The 21176-nt window shown below is 36.8% G+C and overlaps 3 protein-coding genes across 3 annotated transcripts; 1 reads left to right on the top strand and 2 right to left on the bottom strand.

Annotated features, from left to right (window-relative positions):
- Positions 1 to 103: 103 nt before the first annotated feature.
- LOC116295248 (uncharacterized) lies at positions 104 to 5746 on the bottom strand. Its single transcript, XM_089032176.1, has 4 exons — positions 5165 to 5746; positions 3281 to 3393; positions 2381 to 2672; positions 104 to 1120 (listed from the first exon to the last, which is right to left on the bottom strand). The coding sequence occupies exons 2-4, from the start codon at positions 3387 to 3389 to the stop codon at positions 967 to 969; spliced, it is 555 nt and encodes a 184-aa protein (XP_088888302.1). The 5' UTR covers positions 3390 to 3393; positions 5165 to 5746; the 3' UTR covers positions 104 to 966.
- Positions 5747 to 8179: 2433 nt separating this feature from the next.
- Positions 8180 to 12395, top strand: LOC116295247 (hemoglobin subunit alpha-D/D'). Its single transcript, XM_031703018.2, has 3 exons — positions 8180 to 8438; positions 10592 to 10817; positions 11805 to 12395. Exons 1-3 carry the CDS (start codon positions 8275 to 8277, stop codon positions 11943 to 11945), a joined length of 531 nt encoding a protein of 176 aa, XP_031558878.2. The 5' UTR covers positions 8180 to 8274; the 3' UTR covers positions 11946 to 12395.
- LOC116295246 (putative inactive peptidyl-prolyl cis-trans isomerase-like 6) lies at positions 12286 to 20774 on the bottom strand. Its single transcript, XM_031703017.2, has 9 exons — positions 20668 to 20774; positions 20470 to 20565; positions 17759 to 17883; positions 17029 to 17092; positions 15824 to 15886; positions 15473 to 15629; positions 14877 to 14933; positions 13760 to 13895; positions 12286 to 13132 (listed from the first exon to the last, which is right to left on the bottom strand). Exons 1-9 carry the CDS (start codon positions 20743 to 20745, stop codon positions 13006 to 13008), a joined length of 903 nt encoding a protein of 300 aa, XP_031558877.1. The 5' UTR covers positions 20746 to 20774; the 3' UTR covers positions 12286 to 13005.
- Positions 20775 to 21176: the final 402 nt, after the last annotated feature.

Here is a 21176-nt window from a genome sequence, read left to right as displayed (position 1 = left end):
GGAAATCTGAAGGTTCGCGGGATCAATTTGGTACTGCTTTAATACCACTTAAAAAACTTCATTATTTGGTTTAAAAAACCGTTTTATTGTATTTTCAGTGAACAAACGATAGATTTTTTAAGTATAACGACCATGATATAAAGTATTAATCGACGATTTTACTTTCAATGTATTAGAAGTTATACTATAGTCACACAGGGATCCCACACATATACAAAATACACAAAATACAGACTTTTTCCTATTCAACGCTTTCACATTCTCCATATTGCTTTGCTTTATTGGGGTGCATGGATGAAAACTGTCAGAAAATTAAAACCTTCTTCTTTTATCCGGTAGAACATTATCAGTTCATTCTGAGTTAATTTTCCACGTTCAGAATATCAAAAAAATTAAGTGTTGCAAAAAAAACGAATTGAGTAATAAAGAAGTGCTCAATTTACTGTACTACTAAGAGAAGGAATCCTACATATATAGCCTTGTAACCATCATGTGCACAGTTTGACGCTATTTTTAGCTTGGAGATATTCTGAGCGAAGAACCTGATTGGTTGATTTCTTGAGGGTAGGCGGCTTCCAGTCTTGCAGTAAACAAAAGCCTGTGTTTTTGTCGTGGACGAAACGAAATATGGCGCTTTTCGTGTTCAAAAATGAGGCATTAAAGGGAAGCATGATTATCGCGCGGGTATGGTAACGAGTTAAAAATAGCATCAAAGTGTACACATGATGGGACACGGGAATTCCTTCTCTTGGTTCATTTTCTCTTGATACTACCCAATTTCAGACCACATTCCAGACCCTTGAAATTTGACTTTTGCTATTCGAACGTTACTGGGACAGGAAATCATGATCACATGCAAGGGCATGACACGTGATATGAAATTAGAAAACGTCGGTGAGATCAATTTTCATTGGTCGAAACAAAAAGAAAAAAAATGTGGAATTCCAGCTGGGCGAATGAAATGCACTATACAAGCCACTGAACCCTTCCCGCCATCTTTTCATAAGTGAAGTACTTTGCGCTGGAAAATTTAGCTAGGAACAACTGGCTGTCAATGTTTTCCTTCACTTGTTTTACATCTCTTATGAATCGATTATGCTGTGTAAAATCAAAATTATCCCTTGAAATAACAAAAGAAAAAGACAAAATTATATTATGTTAAACAGTTAACATTTAAATAAAAAATGCAGTGTTCCATCACCAGCACTATCACCATCATTACCCCCATTATTACCATCACCATCATCAACCCCATCATTACCATCTCCATCATCACCACCATCACCATCACCATCACCACAACCATCACCATCATTATATTATGCTAAATAGTTAACACAAGAGAATATGAACTAAGAGAAGGAATCCCCGTGCCCCATCATGTGCACACTTTGATGCTATTTTTAGAATCTATTCTAAAAATATCTTCCAATGATATCATTTATTTGATCGTTTAATTTTCTGCACACGCATATTACGCGCGCGCTCTACGCTGTTTGCTAACGTTTTGTGCTTTTCTTATGTTCAAATGTTCAAATCTGCCCTCAAGATGACGATGTAGGTCGAAAGCTTTGGAAAATAATGTAAAAATACGCCAGAAATTTGAACAAATGACTACTTCCATTTCCTGTCGTATTTGCCAAGCTTTCGACGTGCACATTCACATCCAGGGCAGAGTTGAAATAACAAAAAACACCCCAAAAACGTAAGCAAACAGCGTAAAGCGCGTGCAAAAAATGCGCATGCAGAAAAACTAATGGTTTAAAAATAGCATCAAACTGTGCACATGATGGTTACAAGGCTTCATAGGGGGAATTCCTCCTCTTAGTTCATTTTCTCTTGGTTAACATTAAAATAAAAAATGCAGTGTTCCATCACCAGCACCATCACCATCATTACCCCCATTATTTCATCATTACCATTACCATCACCATCATCATTACCATCACCATCATCACCCCCATCATTACCATCATCATCACAACCATCACCATCACCATCATCATCATCATCATCACAAGCATCACCATCATCATCATCATCATCATCACAACCATTTTTAAGATCATCATTTCCAGGCATAACCATCATCATCACGACCACCATCATCATCACAACCATCATCATCACAACCATCATCACCATCACAACCATCACCATCACAACCATCATCATCGTCACAACCATCACCATCATCATCATTACCATCATCACCACCATCACCATCACCATCACTATCACCCTCATTAACATCGACACCACCATCAACACCATTATCAACACGAACATCAGCAACATCACCATCATTATTAACATCGACACCACCATCATCATCATCACCCCCATCATCACCAGGACCACCACCATTAAGCCTACTTACCAGAATATGAACACAATTTTATTGACATGTTTTTGGCGTACTTCACTGTAGAAACTAAATTTATACAGAATGTAGCGTGATTCACCAGTAGGAATTGCATTCTTCATTTTTTCGAACTCTACTTTGTCTTCCTCTTTTGTGGTCGTATCGTCCGATTCTCCACTTGTCTCGATCGCAACCTTTTTGTCATCGTCGAAAGTCAAAATGGCCCATTTGTTTCGTGTAGAGGGCATAGCATCGTAGAAATCGTTGACGGATTCATCGACTTCGACTCTTAAGAGTTTTCGCTTTTCTGAGATTTAAATAACGAGATGAAGACTTGATGGATAGATACGTAATTGCTCAATAACACCTTGCAGCCTAAGGGCTGAAATACGTCATAGCTTAAAATAATTAAATGTGTAATATGTATAGACAATGAAAAAAATTGTGAAAAATTTGGAAATAATAAAATGATATAAAGATCCAAAGACAAATTGGTGCAAACGCCACAGAAAATCAGTCTCTTGGATGATCATTCTAAATATCTTCAATAGATTGATTGTGTTCAGGGCAGATCTAGGAGTGTTCGGTGATTCATCTTTAAACACGAATAAGCACCCTAGCTATTAACATCACAATCATTATGTGATGCTCTATAGCATTCGGTCAAGTGTTCCTCAAGGCTTTAACTTAACACATCACTTATTTTATTATCACAATGGCAATGTCTGAACATACTACATCCACGTATTAGCCATTCTAAGGTTGAGTGAAAAACTGGGTCGAGTTGGCACGAGTTCATTTTGGGACTATTTCAGAGTACACATTCCCAAGATGTCGTATATTATTTCATTTATTAACCAATCAGAATGCTTGTAGTATCTAAAATAATTTTAAAAGATGAAATGACGTCATTACCTTGATAGTCATCTTCCATGGATGACAACATAAGAGCTTCGTCATCCAACAAGAATCTTCCATATGCGAGGCCAAAAACGGCAATCACCAGAATAGCGATGGTCTTCATGATTCTAAAATAATAATAAAAACATTTGTTAGCTCAATGCACGTTAAAGCGTCCATAAGAGCGTCAGTTTGTTGAGTGGGATAGGGGGTTGCGTAGGGAGCTGGTTGATAGGGGGTTGCGTAAATCCACAAAAAAATATCGAGCAAGCACTTAAACCTCAAAAAAAATATCGTGCAACCTCTTCTGCTAGAAGAAAAAAATCTAACTGTACGCAATAAAATAACGTGCAAGGGTTGAGCCAAAAAAATAAATACATGCAACCAAAATTCCTGCAACCCCCCATCAATTATCTAATGGTCAATCCCTAATTACTAGAGCTATTTCGCACAAGAGCATTAGAAATGCAATAAAAATGTACACTTTTAGAACTTAGGGATGCAAATGAGCAAAAACGCACGCACCGCATCTTTATTGTACTGGTTATTCGCTGTTGAGACGAAAACTTAACATTTTACAATGGTAGAATGGCGCTTCCAAAAGCCGTTTTAATTGTATTGGAATGTTGTTAATAATAAACGGTTAATATAAAAGTAATACAAGTATTTTTTTTAAAATTTCAACATGATAAATGTCTTCTCTTGGGACACACTGTTTAATTATCTTTCTCGTATTTTATTTCATGACGAGAACCGTTGATAACAGTGTCCCTAGAGTCAATGAAGGGATTACTCTGGAGAAAACGTTTCGACAATAATAAGGTCCAAATAGCGTCCCTTGGGGCACTCCACTTGGGTTTCACTAATCCTACGCATTAGTGGCTGAGCTTAACGGATAATCATTTCTATAATGAAATGAAATTATATTTTTCTCCTATTTGATTTTATAATAGTATATTATTTAAACACGATAATTAAATTAGCAGCGGAGCTGATGTGGTCGTGTATCTACAATACTAAACTTGTATAAAACAAATCTTTAGTTGTCGTTCTAAATTTTTTTTTCTAAGTTTTTTTGCGTTCAGCGTTTCCTAGCAATCTTGCATGCGTCTCTGAATCGTGCTTACAAATCAAATACTTCGGAGTGATAAAATTATTATCTGGTCAACGGCCGTTAATACACTTTAAATTGCCCCTTTTTTCGCGGAATTTACTTCGCCCAAAAAAAACAAAAACAAAAACAAAAAACATAGGAGTAGTACTCCATAATTACAGAACCCGGTGCCTCGTGGCTATAAGGTTTGCCGCCCACTTTAATTCAATATCTCTAATACAATATCTTCACTGATCCAGCAAGTTGGAAGTGATTGCATTGCTGGGCGTTGTTAGCTTTTGGCGCCAAATTATAGTCGTGACGTACACGGCTTATTGATCAGTTGGAATTCGAAAAATATAGCTTGCGTGTAGATGGACGACAAACAAGCTCTGGTGACTTGAACTTGCCCAAATGATAGCAAATTTAATTACGAAAAAAGCATAAGGCGCGAGTCACTGGTCCAAATTGAGATCATGGGGCACACCAGCAAGATCGAACTGACTTTGCAAGATGAACTCATAGTGAAGCGGTAATAATATAGTTATTAACGTGCTGGTTATCAATAGTGGTCAATAATAAATGCTTGATAATCAATCATGGATGCCAGAATCTCTTACATGGTTATTCAGAAACTCAGAAGAGTATGTATTTCTGAACTGACGTGGCAAAGGGATTTTGAAACTGCCTTGGTGTGTTGAATCATAGTCAATAGTTTTTCTGATGATATTCGGACGTAATTATAATCATTAAGCTAGGATTGAAAATAGCTAAGATCGAAGAATAAAGTATAAAGCTTTCCATACCTTAGATCCTGTGTTCGTCCACAAGTTTTGATATTTGTTCCTACTGCAACAAAAAGAGGTGTTGCTTGGTGGCAGGCAATTTACGAGTGATGGGAAACAAGCTATTTGAAGGTTTATGCCTGTGTTTTGCGCGGTACATCTCGTCTACTGAGAATTTACAGCAGCCAATCATAGCAGATTTTCGATTCCCAGAGGAAAACGCCCACCAACACAGATATTACAGGTACTTTGTAATCAAGCACGATTTTCGCTTCCCTGGGCTCTTGTTTTATATCGACCTGGCTGCCGTATCCATTTTGTTAAGTTATTCTCCTGGGAATAATTGACCCCTACACGGATCATCTGCCATAATCTTAATGACTAGGGGTCCTAGCGCATTCTTAACTTTATAGTTATTAGTTAGGGCCTGTACTTATAGTTATGTAATTTTGTTTGTAAATACGAATGTAATTCTAGGTACAATAAAACGTTGTTGTTGTTGTTGGGACAAGATGCAGTAATACCGCACCCGCTGAGTAGAGCTGTCGAGATTGTGCAAACCAAACGAATAGTTTTCATTGTCGACTCGTTCCATTGTTTCGTATACACAGTCGTGTATACTTATTTCAATAAAGTTAGTCAACAAAAACCTAGAAAGCCGTGATCGCTGAGAATCATGGGAAATACTTTATATCCAACAAGTAAAGCTTTTGACAACTCTTTTGACACAAACTGCAGCAGTTGAGGATGCTCATAGGTGAACTTGTAACTGGTAGAAGATTTCAAGTCCATCGACAGTTATCAAGCGGTTAAAACATGTAAAATGTATCTACCCATAATCCTTGTCGGTCTCAGCTTTGTAGCTTTCCTGGTGACTAACTTTATTGAAATAAGTGTATATTGTTTTTATCTCGTTCTAGAGTGAAATCATTTATTCCTTGAAATAGAAGATGTGAGTCAATGTGTAATAGTCAAATATATAGACACAAAAGAAAATGGAATGGAATCAATAGAATTAGGGTCTACCAATGTGTATTAGCTTATGATATATATTTCACGGGTTTAGTTACTTCACTCTATTGTATTCATCCATTTGGGCATAGTTAATGGAGCGCAATGGTTTGAAAACTCCACAGAATCCACGTTATACTGACCGTGCACAATGAACCAAAGCGGGTATGACTGAAAATACTGGTTTCCGCTCCATAAACTATGATTTGGGTTAGATCTTCTTAGGTTCAGCCGAACCAAATCAAACAATAGTAATAAATTATGCGTTCGGTGTGTATAATGAAATAGAGAGAATAAGAGAAAAATATTAAATGCCCTTGGCGGGAATCTTATTCTCTTAAATTAAACAATGGATAACAAGGCGGTCTTCTTTGATGTTATAAAGTTCAGGTCATGCGAGTTCGACGTTTGACCTGAGCTGCGACGTTGTACACAAGATGAACAGTGATCGAGCTGTTTCTTGTTCTGTCGATTATGACACATCTCAGCCGTGTCTTCTATCGTTTCAATATATTATAAAGTGCTTTCTTTTTTCCTTCTAAACTTTTCTGTTCAGTTTATTTAGTTTGTAAAAGTCTTTTGAAAACGACGCAATAACAATAGAAGAACAATAAAGGATTAATGTGTGCATGCTCATATCGAAGTTGTACCGCATTACTATCATAATCCCTACCAACACGTACTGCTTAGAATACCGATCTAGACTCGTCTTTTTTAAGATGATACCATTTTTCCCCATGTTTTTATTCCAGGAAGCAAAGCAACTGACAGAACTGACAGTCCTTCTAGAACTACTTCTTTGTCGTCTGGAGATAATAATTTTTTAATGAAAGATTACTAGATATAAGAAAGACAAGCTAAGAGAGATCTAGGAGCCAGGAAGACGGACAGCCACACAGGCATCAGACAGACAGACAGACAGACAGACAGACAGAATGAATGAATGATACTTTATTTTAACTCGAAGATATTTCCATCAATTATACGATTGGTTGTCATGGAAAAAATGACAGACAGACAGACAAACAAACAGACAGACAAACAGACAGACAGACAACAGACATACAGTCAGTCAGTCAGTCAGTCAGTCAGTCAGACAGACAGACAGTCAGACAGAAAGACACTGTGACCGATCGAAAAACCGACAAACCAGTGGTTCAACATGGATACATACAGACAGGCAAACAAATATTGATGAAAAACTGGGTCAAGCATTGTAGTTCATTGTGGGGCTGTTTTAGGGAACATATTTCTTAGATAGCGGCTATTTCCGTCCCCTAAACGGGACTCGTTGCCTAGTTCATGTGCATCAGGCCTTGGGAAAGGTCTATTAGGTTATTTTAGGTTTCAGAGCGAATACTGTATCTGTTTACAATAGTGAGCTGTGACCTTGTCTTTTCCTATATCCCGCACAGGATCTTACAAAGATTTTGATAATGAAAAATATGAATACACTCTTCATTGTAGCTATGATGCAACGCCAAACTGTTATTATTGGCTACTGCAGTGAGAAAAGGAAGTCATATTATTAACGAAACTATCAATTAGGCGGCTTCCAACTATCATCATTCATCAAAAAGATTTGATTCTTCTTGAGCTATCATTTCGCCACATACCCTACTGTCCAACAACTATGATCTTTTTTCCGTGGTCTCTTTTAAAAAACGTTAGCGATAGCTCCCAGAATGCTCCAAGAAGACCAACATGCAGCCTACGTGCTCTTATTTTAGATTTTCTAACCATAAACCAATTAAAAACGTCAAAAAGTAACCCTTTCACGATGCTTGAAATGCGAAAGCCATTTAAATGTCGAACAGATAATTAACAGACGCGTCCGCCAGCAAATTTCCCGCCTTTTTTCCATAAGATCGTAAGCCGAAATTTCTTTTCAAGAGGAAACGATGATAATGCAATTAATTATAACCACTCTAAATGCTTTCTATTCATTTCCCATTAATGTAAACCAGAGATAATCACGTGTTAAAAACCGGAAATCAGCAATGATTTAAAAATCGTATTAAACGTGCACTGATTTATAGCTCACAGAACAGAAATCCTATTGCAAGCGCACTGCTTAAAGTCCTCATTATCATTAAGAGTAAAAACGCCATAGCGTTCCAATGGGTTGCTCATCATCGTTGGAAAACAAAAAAATAGCCTGCAGTTCGTCGGTTTATGGCAGCAGAAGCATCGCTCTTTCTCCAAAACAGAAAAAAATCGTTCAATCAACTTGGCTTCTTTTAGAACCAAAGAAGAATAAACTAGGAGTCCAGATATTCTTGAGGTAAGAAGCAAATGTGGCGGGAAGGGACTCTAAAATGCAGTGTTTATTTTTATGATGGAATTAAACATGAACTCCGGAGGCCAAAAAACTGATTTAGCAAATTGCATTTTCATAGATAGCCTTGAGGCTAAAATGAGGACTTCAAAGTAGGGTCTCTAAAATGTCCAAATTTAATACGTTTAATGATTATAGCGATATTTTTGGACAATTATAAAAAAGGAAATCAAGTACTAAGGATTATATATTCAACCTAGAAACTTCTATTTTTTAAAGGTTAATTCTTTAAATTCTGTTACTCCAAATTAGACAGGAAAAAATAAATATTAGTCTTTTTTGGAAAAATGTAGATTAATTAAAATTGTGCAGTTAGAGCTTTTAAAAATTCTCTAAACAAGACTTCCATTACTTTTCTATTTGATGAATCTAAGGTTTAGCTTTTTTTCGAGCTTGCAAAACAAAAGAAAGCGAAATATGGTATATTTACTCTCCTATGCGAACACTTTTGTTTGGCTTGCAGTTTTCTATATTGAGATGAACAAAATATAAATATGAAAATGTGAAATTAAAAGAAAAAGACAGAAAAAAAGAGAGACGCACACACATTCTGCTCGTCGCTATAGCAAACAAACCCCAAATTATACTCAAATTTTAAAAAATTGAAGAAAGATGAAAAAAAAAAAAAAAAAAACCTGAAAATAATGCGCTTGAATTTTACAATCCATTTTTTCCTTCATCATTGGTATATTGTGCTCGTTTTGAAAGCAGATTTCGTATAATCGCTTCAGTTATCGTCCAATGAACGTGATGTTCATTTACAAGTGCAATACGCTCTGCATTTCATGAAGTTGATTGTCTGATAGAAACTACATAGAAAGAAAGATAAATGAAAAGGTTTCAACGATAAGAAAACAATGCGACAACCTAGCTCTTGAGGTTTAAACTCTGCGAAGTGAGAAAGAGACTTAATTACCTAAAACCTTCATCAAAAACATCAATTAATTTTAAAAAATGATATTTGAACAAAAGAAAAAGAAGGTCTGATTGATAATTAAATTTTTAAAAAATATATATTTTTGATTTTTTGCCAAGCACGTAGCCGGAACCTCACGGAATTTTGTACTAAATGTTTTGACCTTGAATGACTTTGAATGACCTTGAACAGTCCTAAAAAAGTTCAAATATTGTTTGAAAAGTGCACGCCACATTCATTCTTATACCAGTGCAAAAATAGTACCAACACTGCATAGAACCGCACGGATTTTTTTCTTTTTTTAGGCTATCTTATGACGAAGATCTAGACTAAGCTAGACTATGTGTCAATCTTCTTCCGTTGTGTCCTTGTTCTTAATCTAAGTTTTAAGATTTCATTCGGGTTATCTCAGTCCTATTGAATAACAATACAAATTAAGAGAAAATAAAACAGAGGGAGAGAACGTGTTTCGAGTCACGTTTTTCGCCGATATTGAACTTATACTACTGCCACAAGAAAGGAAGTTTTCGGCCGGGAGTGATGTAGACCCCATTATATTCTTGCTATTGTTTTAAAACATTATATCCTTCAATAATCTAAGAGAAATAAATGATATTAAGGTCTATATTTATATCGTGAACGAAATATTTAAACGGTTAGAAAATGAGAATATCAAGAACGTAGGTTTATCTATAATTTTTTTTACCTTTTCATGAAAAAGAAAAGACGAAGATTTGCGTGCGAATCGAAAGGTGAAAATCTGAAGAGAGATCTTTTGAAAAAAATAAATAAATAAACTTCAAAGTTTTCGGCATCGATATTCCTGAAATAATATCTGTGCTGATCTGAGCCAGAGCACGTCTAACTCCACAGATCGAACCCTGAAACAATACCTGGGCTGATCTATGTCAGGTCACGGCTAACTCACAGATCGAACGCTAAAACGACCTCTGGGCTGATCTAAGTCAGGGCATGGCTTCTAACTCACAGACTCAGTGCTAAATCATAGCAATTAAGCGTGTTAGGTTTTTGAAGGGAAGAAAACCGGAGAACCACGAGAAAAACCCTTGAATCAGTGGAGAAACCTCACACAGATTCTCGGTGTACTGTTTTTCAGTCAATATTATTATCATCATCATCATTATCATCACCATCATTTATTTATTTTTCATTTCTACACTAGTCTTTTTGAAGCAATTCCATCGCTTCAACAAGTATTTCCCGAATTTCGTAACGTCAAACTAGAAACTCTAAAGACAGAGAGGTCTCTCCACGGACACACAAAGAGAGTCATGAAGGTGGTGGAGAATGCGGTCACCTCGTTAGAGGATCCTGATAGTATGATTGAATACCTACTGGAACTGGGGAGAAGGCATAGATACAGGCAGATCAAGCCAAAACCATTACATGTAAGAGTAAAGGAGTAGTCTCGTTTAGGCCTTGTCTCACTCACCGAAAAAACGACGCACCGAATGGTTCGTGTCTACACGGTTATCATACCGTGTTCATACGTTTACACTGAATTAAACGAGCAAACACGCAGATATGACCAGAAATTAAGCAATATCATCTGCGCGTAAGACTAAAAGCAGATCTAGACGTGACGGTCTGAATGACCTCAGTATCCAAGAGAAAATGCCTTGTTTGTTTGAAAAGCCTTTGTTTTCGCCTGTCTACACTAATACAATAGGCCTCCGCTTTTAAATGTCTCCACTCTGGAGAGTGTTTTCAATTGTATGGATTTTCGATCATTTTAGGTGAACGCAAAGCCAAAACGCATCGAAAGGTATACCCTTCGTTTCCAAACCGAAACGCATTAGTGTGGACGGGTTCATAGCTTTGGCGTAACATTTTTCCATTTCAATCTACGTGTCATTACCTAGAGTATCATTTCTTTGTTTAATGTTTGCGCATGAGAAGACACATGAATATGTATACAACTCGAACGAAGAATCGTATTCTCGATAGAGCTGTTAAGTGTGACGTAATTCGAACGAAAAACGACTTCCGGGTCCAAATAAATGATTACTTCTACAGACATTTTTCTGATTTTTTTCTTCAAAGCAGGACTTTTTTTTCATATATCTAATTGTTAAAGGTAGAGAATAAATCCTGGGAATAAGCTGTGCAAAATTTTCTGGATCTTTTGTGTGACTGGACCCGGAAATACGTCACAACTTAAAAGCCCTATTTAATGACGCATGGTCTGAAATGGTCTGGAATATTACGTCCATCGTAAGGAGGTCTATTGCATGGAAATAATATTACTAGCTGGGTATAAGCTAGAGGGGGTGGGGGTGGGGTAGGGGTGGCAAAGTTTAGGGGATGAAACAAGAAAAAGGTGTCATGACGCCGATTTGAGAGAGAACTTATGCAATACTTGTTTTCTTTGACAGTTGGAGGAAATCTGTAAATGTATCAAGACAACATTCATGGTATATCTTGGATCAGAATGGACAACAGATGTAGCAGAATCCTGGAATATTTTCTTAGATTCTGTAATCAGTCTAATAAAAGAAGGACTTCATCGAACTTAGTCTTACATGAGAACGCACAGGCAACCCACACAACGTCTTTCACTTGCCCTTATCTTAAAGACTGGTAACGAGATTATCGATCTTGCATGGAACTATGGACATCACCTTGTATTTTCTTTATTCTCATTTAATGGGAGCTTGGGTTGCTTGGTGTCTCATATCTAGTATGAGGAAAAGATCTAAACAGCCCCACAATTCCATGCGGGGCGAACTGATAGTCAATGTGAACCTATCTTTAAAACGTTACCACAAGGATTTCCTATTAGGGGTCACAGGCATCCCAAGAAACCCGGCATTCTTCTTCTTGCTCGCCGCAGTAGTCCGTAAAAATACTCATAAATAATTTTAAAAATCATGAATACTTTTAATATTAAATATATCTATCTGGAGATTGAAGTTAATTACAAGCTACTGGCAAAATGAAGCAATAAAATTAATAAGATAAAAATATCAATTAGCGTAATCTAGATTTTTTCTAAACTATGTACATGATTGGGCAACTTGTCCCCACCCTACCCTACAAGGTAATCAATACACTTAGGGAGAGAGGGGTGAGGGCAAATATTGATGTCACTGAGAATATACCCTTTCTTCAAATTTCAAGTCACTTAAATTTCTTGGTTTCCTCCCCACCCTACCCCCTAGGGGAGGGTAGTTTTGTCACCATAAAAACACATTTTATTTTGAAATCTCTAGAAAGATAGTCAGCGTTTATCAAGGAGCCAATCAAAACCAAACAAACGTATGACGCAGAGCTAGCTAAATTGTCGTGGGCATTTATATAAAAACACTAATATTTCAAAATGTTTAATTTCTTATAAAGAAACCTGAAAATAGTGCTTCTTATATGTCGAGTGATTTATGTCATGTGTTGTGTGTTGCAAATCTTTATATCCCCAGCTTGATTTCGATTCATTTGATTCAAAAATCAATCCCCATACCATGTGCCCATATCATGTGCCCGGATCATGTGCCCAGATCATGAGCCAAGACAATAAGCCCTGTCAATATAAAAATACAAAATCGTCCAAGAGACGACCAGCTTGTGGTCCATAAGATCTTATGTCCATAGTTCATGGACATCAAAGATGCCACAATCAGTTATTTGGCATGTTTTCTTGGGTCTTTCATTGAAAGTGTCCTGTTCTTCCAGGATATCTAAGACTTGTAAGCCCTCAATGACTTGTCTGAAAATACAAACCAAGGTAAAGGGTTTATTAATATTGTTTGATAGCATTACAGTACCTAAAGTCTAAGGCAAAGTCATGTTCGCTATTGGGTAGTTGAACAGCTGGCTGATTTGATTTTCCAAAAGAGATAATACTTTTTGTTTTGCCCCACAACAACATGTTCAAGGGCAGATCCAGGGGGGTGGATTGTGTGGCTTGGGGGGTGGGGGCACAAATAAATATTACGTTCCTAAATAGGGGTGCTACCAAGGAGACATTGCTTTCAAGCTCAAAATTTACATAGCCCCCCAATCTATAAATCATAAAAGGTTACCTATGTTTTCCTGAGTACAATACACTTATGGTCAACAAGTAATAAGCTGCAAAAATTGTACAAAGCTATATATTTCAGTTAGGAGGATAATTTGCAAATGGAAAAAAAGCAGTACTTTCCACAACAGCATTTTTGTATAATAAATTAGTCTTGAATTTATGTCATCTCATTTGCATATTGATATTTCAAATGTTTATATCTCCTAAAAGAAAGTTTTACATTCAAAAATACTGATACCATACTACTACACTATTCACATATAAGGGATTTTGAAAGAAAAAAATTTCCCTGATATATACTTTAATACTCACCCAAGAGCAACATATTTAGTGTCCATCCAAGGTGCAGGCTGTAAGGTTATGTAGAACTGAGAACCATTCGTATGTCGACCCTTATTGGCCATGCCTAAAATACCACGCTTGTTGTGTGCTACTGAAAAATCCTCATCTGAATAGAAATATCACCGAGCATGAGCCAGCTGTGACATGACATGTGGAGTGTTGTGTGACAGAGCTATCACCGAACATGAGCCAGCTGACATGACATGTGTAGTGTTGTGTAACAGAGCTATCACAGAACATGAGCCAGCTGACATGACATGTGGAGTGTTGTGTGACAGAGTTATCACTGAACATGGGCCAGCTGTGACGTGACATGTGGAGTGTTGTGCAACATAGCTATCACAGAACATGGGCCAGCCGTGACAGGACATGCAAAGTGTTGTGTGACAGTGATATCACCAAATACATTATGAGCCAGCTGCAAAGTGACATGCAGAGTATCCTTTAAGCATGCGCAACAGAAATAATATCAAAAACGAGCCATCACTGGCATTAGCCTTTACTGGCATTAGAGGCAGAGTGTTGTATAAGCATGTGCAGTTGCTGATTGTTGTGTAAGAATGTGCAAACTGTAAAGATACTGCACTACTTGAAGTCTAATCTGATTGAGGATATTTCTATTATAGAAATATCTTCAATCATGACCTAGCCAAAAAAATGTCGTGAGATGCAGATTGGTTAGCACGTGTGTAATCAGTAAAAATACCTCACCAATAAAAAATTAAAGATACTGCACTGCTTAAAGTCTAATCTGAATAGAAATATCCTTAGTCATGACCTAGCCAGTAATGTCGTGAGATGCAGATTGGTTAGCAAGTGTGTAATCGGTGAAAATACCTCACCAATAAAAAATTAAAATTTGTATCAAAATGTTATCAACACAATCAAGCATGAGTTGAATAACATGAGTGCGAAACATTTTATGGTAAGAATACTGTGCTACTGAACCAGGTAGATGATTAAAGCCATGATGAATCATGAATACATGTGTGCTTATAAGTTCATATTTTTGCTGACCAAATAGTTCTAATTATTACAAATATACATTCATTTTCAAATTTTTTGTATACAGTGAAGACAAACTTACCCTCAAATACAGCCCCATATATTGATTCCCCGCCTACCCCTCTCCCTCCTTCAATATCTACCAAGATTCAAGAAAAAGTAAAAGAATGCTTTAGTATGTCATTCATCTTCCGGGAGTGTCGTAATCACCCAGGTCCTTAAGACCCAAGATGACTGGCAGCACACGTAAGGTTTAAGAATATTTCCCCATCCCATCTCTCTTGATAAGGGATTGTTTTCTAAAGAACGTAAGAGGTATCTCAACTAAAAAGTATCCCCATCCCCAAGGGCAAACTTCTGTTCGCCACAGAAGTAGGCAGCTGAATGGGGTCGAGCCGAAAGCAATGGCAAGGTGCCTCTGCCAGCCGCTATACAGTTTATGTATGACCCTGGACCACAGCTATAACCAGTTTGAATTATCAGTGGTTAGAGCATGGCACCGGAGTCGCCAGGACACAGGTTCAAATCCTGTTCAAGGCTCAGAATATTTAATGGGTCTTTCAATTTGCAGCTGCATAAGTTGCTTGATACATGCTGCGAGGATCAGCTCAATTTGATACAGTTTGAATTAGTTAGAGTGGGCTTGAGGGGAGGGGAAAAACACATCCTTATACTCACCTCCACCCTGTATCCAGCCATTAGGAACAATACGGTGAATAATACTGTTCTTGTAGCTGAGTTTTAATGGAGGATCATGTCTTTCTTCTTCAACCAAGTTCCCTTTTATTAAGCTTATGAAATTTTTACATGTTTTGGGTAATCTATCAGACATTAGCTGTGAAAAATAAATAATGAATGAATGAAGAAATGATAGGGAACGAAAACATAAAAAGTAGGGAAGGGAAAATGAAAAGATAGATGGATATTTATTAATATTTTACCTATATTACATGTAGAAAATAACAAATGAAAAAATAAAAAAGAGGGAAAGCAAAGGAAAAAATGGATGGAAATTTGATATTTCCTTACCTCTATTATAAGTTTTCCTATTTTCTCGTCTCCAACAGCTATATCCATATAAACAAATTCATGCTAAAACAACAACAGCATTATTAGAAAAAAAGGTCATAATGGCGATCAGGTTCAAGACAATGAGAAATCTTGGCTGTTTGTTGTAAATCCCTTACACTAAATCCCTACCTGGGGTAACGACAATGAATATAAAATCAAAGAAAAAAAAATAAATGCTAAAAGGAAGGGTATCCCCTTGTTTTGACACCCAGATTAGAAATAAGTAAATAAATGACAAAATAAATAATGGGAATAAACAGTGGATTCCATAGAGTGGCTCTTCTAGGAGCAGGCATAGTTCAGTTGGTTAGTGCGCGGCCGTCAGATCTTGAGGTCCACGGTTCAATCCTTAGGATCTCCACGTCTGTTTCGACTTCTCTCTAATCCGTGTAGCTTCAGCTTTAAATACTCTTAAAACAGAGCACTGATGGCGAGAGGGGGTAAAGTGCGCACCGTCGGCTTCCATTGATAGCAGTTGAATTTCAACTGAAGGAACTACCGACGTTAAATATAGGTGCTTTACCTTTTTTTCCACTGGATTTCAAAAGGAATTTAGAAGTTGATTTTTAAAGAGGGAGTAAAACTGGAGAACCTGGAGAAAAACCCTCCAAGCACAGGAGAGAACTAACAATCAACTCTACTCACATACAACCCCGAGCTCAGCGGACTCAAACTCGAGTTGCATTGGTGAGAAGTGAGAGCTCTCGCTGCTACACCACCAGTGCAAGAGGTCTATTCTCTAATTTTGCATTACCATAATGCTTTACAGCTTTTGGGCTGGGTATCTAATCAAAAAACTGTCAGAAATAGGCCCTTTGCAGTTACAATCACATGTATGTACTGGTAAGCAAAATTTTTTATTTTAAATTTTTTAACCACCAATTTATTTTAAATTGGTGATTCTTTTTAGCTACTTGTAAAGAACTGAATGAAAAGATGTGTATCCAGTGTGTTACGAAATGCAGCTTTATTAGGATCTCTCGAAACAGATTGTAGAAAGTTTGGTAGCTCGACATTATATTTCACCATGTTCATTCATTTGCTCTCAGTGAATTAATCAGCATGTGATTTTATTGAGCTGCAAAGGGCCTATTAAAAGCTCTTCAATCAGATCATTGTTCCCTATATCTGCTTTTCTTTGTAGAATGTCCTGTGAAGCTTACCTTAGTATCTATTAGGTGATTCTTGTATGATTCTTTTGCCATAGCATACCACAGAGGTAGAGGCCTAAAGATGTTTATATTAATTATGGATATTTATATTAATTATTATGATTTAATACACAGTATTTTCTCTATTAATCACACCCCCCCCCCCCCCCCCCCCCCGAGGACTTATTCTTTTACAGTCCTTTTGGACTGGGGGCTTATTAGAAGGGAGTCTTATTAAAAGCTGGTGACTTAATAGAGGAAATATGGTAAAGACAATTGAGCTGGAGTTATGAATATTTTCTGGAACTACACAATATATCCTCCTCAGACCCTCCCTGCCCCTTTGAAAATTCTAATCCCCCTCTGTGGGGGAGGTATGGATATTTTATGGAACTACACAATATACCCTCCTCAGACCCTCTCCGCCCCTTGGAAATTCCAATCCCCCTCTGTTGGGGAGGTATGGATATTTTATGGAACTACACAATATACCCTCTTCAGACCCTTTCCACCCCTTGGAAATTACAATTGCCCTCTGTTGGGGAGGTATGGATATTTTCTAGAACTACACAATGTACGCTTCTCAGACCCTCCCCACCCCTTGGAAATTACGATCCCTCTCTGTTGTGAAAGTATGGACATTTTACTGAAACTACAAAATATACCCTCCTCAGACCATCCCCACCCCTTGTTACGAACCATTCTCCTTTCATAATACAATACTGTAACAAGTCATGCTCACCTGAAGTCTTGATAGTTATAGTTGTCATTCGCCCACTTTAAAAACTCATCTTTACCACCAACAACCTCTTCATTAATGAATATAATGACATTATCATCAAATCCCCATACTTCTCCTTTCAACTCCTTGAACAGAAATTATTTAGATATTAGGGAAGGTACATTTTTATGGGGGGGGGAGGGGAGGGTGGATGACTGGAACATTCTACAAAATGGTCACAGCCCTCCCCCTTTTACACTGTAAGAAAATTTATGACCCTTTTATTAAGTCAACAAAGAAACAGATTTTATCAAAATATAAAAGGTTTGACCCTACACAAAAGTTGACATGTTTACTGATGACCCTAACCCTCCCCCTCTCCCTCCCCCTCCAAGTGCCTTCCCTTATAACAAAATATGCATTAAAGGAGATTTTGGGGAGCTTTAGATTTACTTGATTATTCCTTTTTAAAGTAATCTACTACAAACTCGTATACCCCATTCACACCAAAGCTTAAACATGTTTAAAAGTGGTTTACATAACTAACAGGGTTTGGAAAACTATCTATGAACGCTGCACAATATTTGGTGAAATAACGCATGTAAACTATCCTTTGTCTTGCTCTGACAATATTTTAGAAAGTTTCATTATATTGTAGGTTTCCAGATTTTCTCTATTTTTTTCCTAATGAAAACACAGTTTAACTAAACACGTTTTAGGTGTGAATGGGGTAGTAGCTTCTTTGCAATAGTGCTGTTGTGCCAAACAGAGGATGACAACAATTTGTAGTGAAAGTTTTTTAGTCACAAATCTCGTTGTCATATTAGTGCTTGCATTTAAATCTAAAGCTATTTATAGACCTCTTGCATGTGACGTCAAAGCAGCTCCATTTCAAGGATATAACAAAACAAATTCAATGAGATGACAATTGCATACCTATTGTTGTCCTCCAAAATAAGCTGCATTTCAATGTGCTACAAGTGGTCTATCATATACAGTCGACTCTCCCGTAAGTGACCAACCCGGGGCCAGGAGAAAGTGGTCACTTACGGGAGATGGTCGCTTACTAGAGAGTTAACACTGGAAGCCCAAACAATGGGAATCCCAACACAGGAAGCCTAAACCATTTATAACTACACATGTTAAAACTAACGATTTAACTGTTTAAATTAATGATTAAACTCTATGTTCTTAAATTTTTTATTGTTAAAGGATCTGTCACCATTACTGGCTCTTGGGTGGTCGCTTACGGGAGAGGAAAAACAATGAAAAAATTCCAAAATTTTAACCCCAAAGGTGGTCGCGGTCGCTTACGAGAGTGGTCGCTTATGAGAGAGTTTTTTTACAGAGTTTATATGGGGAACAAAACGTGAATTTCAAAAGGTGATCGCTTACAGGAGATGGTCACTTACGAGAGTGGTTGTTCAAAGAGAGTCAACTGTATATGGAAAAACTCATAGTGCTGTGATGATGTTAGGTGCTAAATGTGCTGTGTGGTTGGACAAGCATGATCAATTCAAAGGATGTTATGAATTCTATATCATCACAGTGGGGTACCTTTTATTTACATAAAGAATCCACTCGTATTGATTTACACTCCCAAAATAAACATTCCAGAATTTTTACTTGAGTGACCACCAAACAATGACTTGAAGTCCAGGTTGAACTAATACAAGAAATATATGAAAACATTAAATCCAAAGCTTCACTTGAAGCTGTGTGGTTTTGTGGTCACTTGAGCAAATCCAGGAATATTTATATTGACACACATTTTGTGGTCAGCTTGATGCAAGCACAATAAGTATCTTATCAGTTTGTTTTGCAAGAGAGATAAATGTCATGATCCTTTATCCTTACCAGTGAACCCCTAAATATATGTCAAGATGACATCAAAAGTTCTAGGGGTTTACCTTTTAGAATCAAAATTATTAAATCTGATTATAGTACGTGTAATGTATAATAATAATAATAATAATAAACTTTATTACTGTGTCATGTCGTTCTAGCTTATTTAAATAAACTAATTGGGGACACCTATCTAGAACCCTATAAAACCAATAAAAATCTTATCCCATGTTTCCAACCCTTAAAACAACCCCTATATGATATTTACAATTATCTAATTTACGGTTGTGAGCCAAAAATTGGATACCATGCTGTGTCTAGAGTTATCATGAACAAAGAAATTAAACATGATAGGCACTTTTATATTTCATTGATTCTATTGTATGTAAGAATTAGAACCATAAGAAAATCATTATTCAAATTATTAAATATCAGTTATAGACGTCTGGAAATAAGCATCCAATATTTAAATAGAATACAGTTAACAACTTAGTTATTTTATTTGTCCATGTTTATAGATATCAATGATATGTTGTTGTTTTTGTTTCTACATAAAACCACAATCTTTTTAGCTTAATTTAAATTCAAAGTAAAGCCAAATAAATAATTCTTGACTAATTTTTTTTTTATATGGAATTTCAAAACTTCGTGAAGTAAAAATTATAACAAGTTGAAAAGGCAAGAAATTAAAGAATATGACACCCTGGATCCTAAGTTCATGTAAGGTTAATATTTTTTTCTGTATGGAATTCTATATAGCCCTGGTAGAATTGTTTTTATTCCAACGAATGTCACCCTTTTATTTATTTTTTCTTTGCTAGAATAATAATTTTAAGACTGTAATGATTTATAGCATAGCTAAGGATTGTAAAACGAGTAAGAGATACCTTTTTCTTGGCCTGAATGAAGGAAATCCAGTCGCATTCTAAAAAACCCACGGCTTTTGGCTCAAAAAAGACATTGGGTTCTTTCTGGTGTAGTTGCTGTAACGTAAGCAAAAATAGTTTTTAAGCCAAAAAAAAAAAGATTACGAGGAGTAAAATAAAAGAGAAACGATAAGAGAGGTTTTTATCCAATTTCGGTACCTGTGCTGCGCCTTTAACCATGTGAAAATCCACTTCTTTTAGGAGACCAAGGATGGAAATTCTCTGCTTCTCCGCCATGTTGGTTCGTTTGTGTTGTTCTTATCGACCGAAGGCGGAATTTGGACTCGTAGTCATGGCAACTGAGACCAGGCTCTGACCGACCGCATGCTGGCATGAGGCTATCACGTGAACACAATGAGCCCGGAAGGAGGGGGGAGGGGGGGCGGGAGCTTGATACAATAAATTTGAGTAGGAAAACCGTAAAACAATGAGTTGAATAAGAAACGAAAGGAGGGAAGGAAAGAAGGAAGGAGTTAAATGACTATAAATATATAAAGAAAAAAATGGAAAACGTTCCAAATATACAGCATAGTGCAAAAATGACAAAGGTTAAACGGAAATTTGTAGCCTTTTGACAAATGTATTTATCATGCCGCGAGAAAAGAAAACCGAAAAAATAAAAACAGAAGAAGAAGGAGAGAAGGGACGTACAAAAGATACTGAAAAAG

The sequence above is a fragment of the Actinia tenebrosa genome, unplaced genomic scaffold (genome assembly GCF_029948245.1).
Source record: "Actinia tenebrosa isolate PJP-AT-01 unplaced genomic scaffold, QUT_ActTen_1.0 PGA_scaffold1__47_contigs__length_23844297, whole genome shotgun sequence".
Taxonomy (NCBI): domain Eukaryota; kingdom Metazoa; phylum Cnidaria; class Anthozoa; order Actiniaria; family Actiniidae; genus Actinia; species Actinia tenebrosa.
Note: the sequence above shows the minus strand (reverse complement) of the source record. Positions and strands in the feature narration are given on the sequence as shown.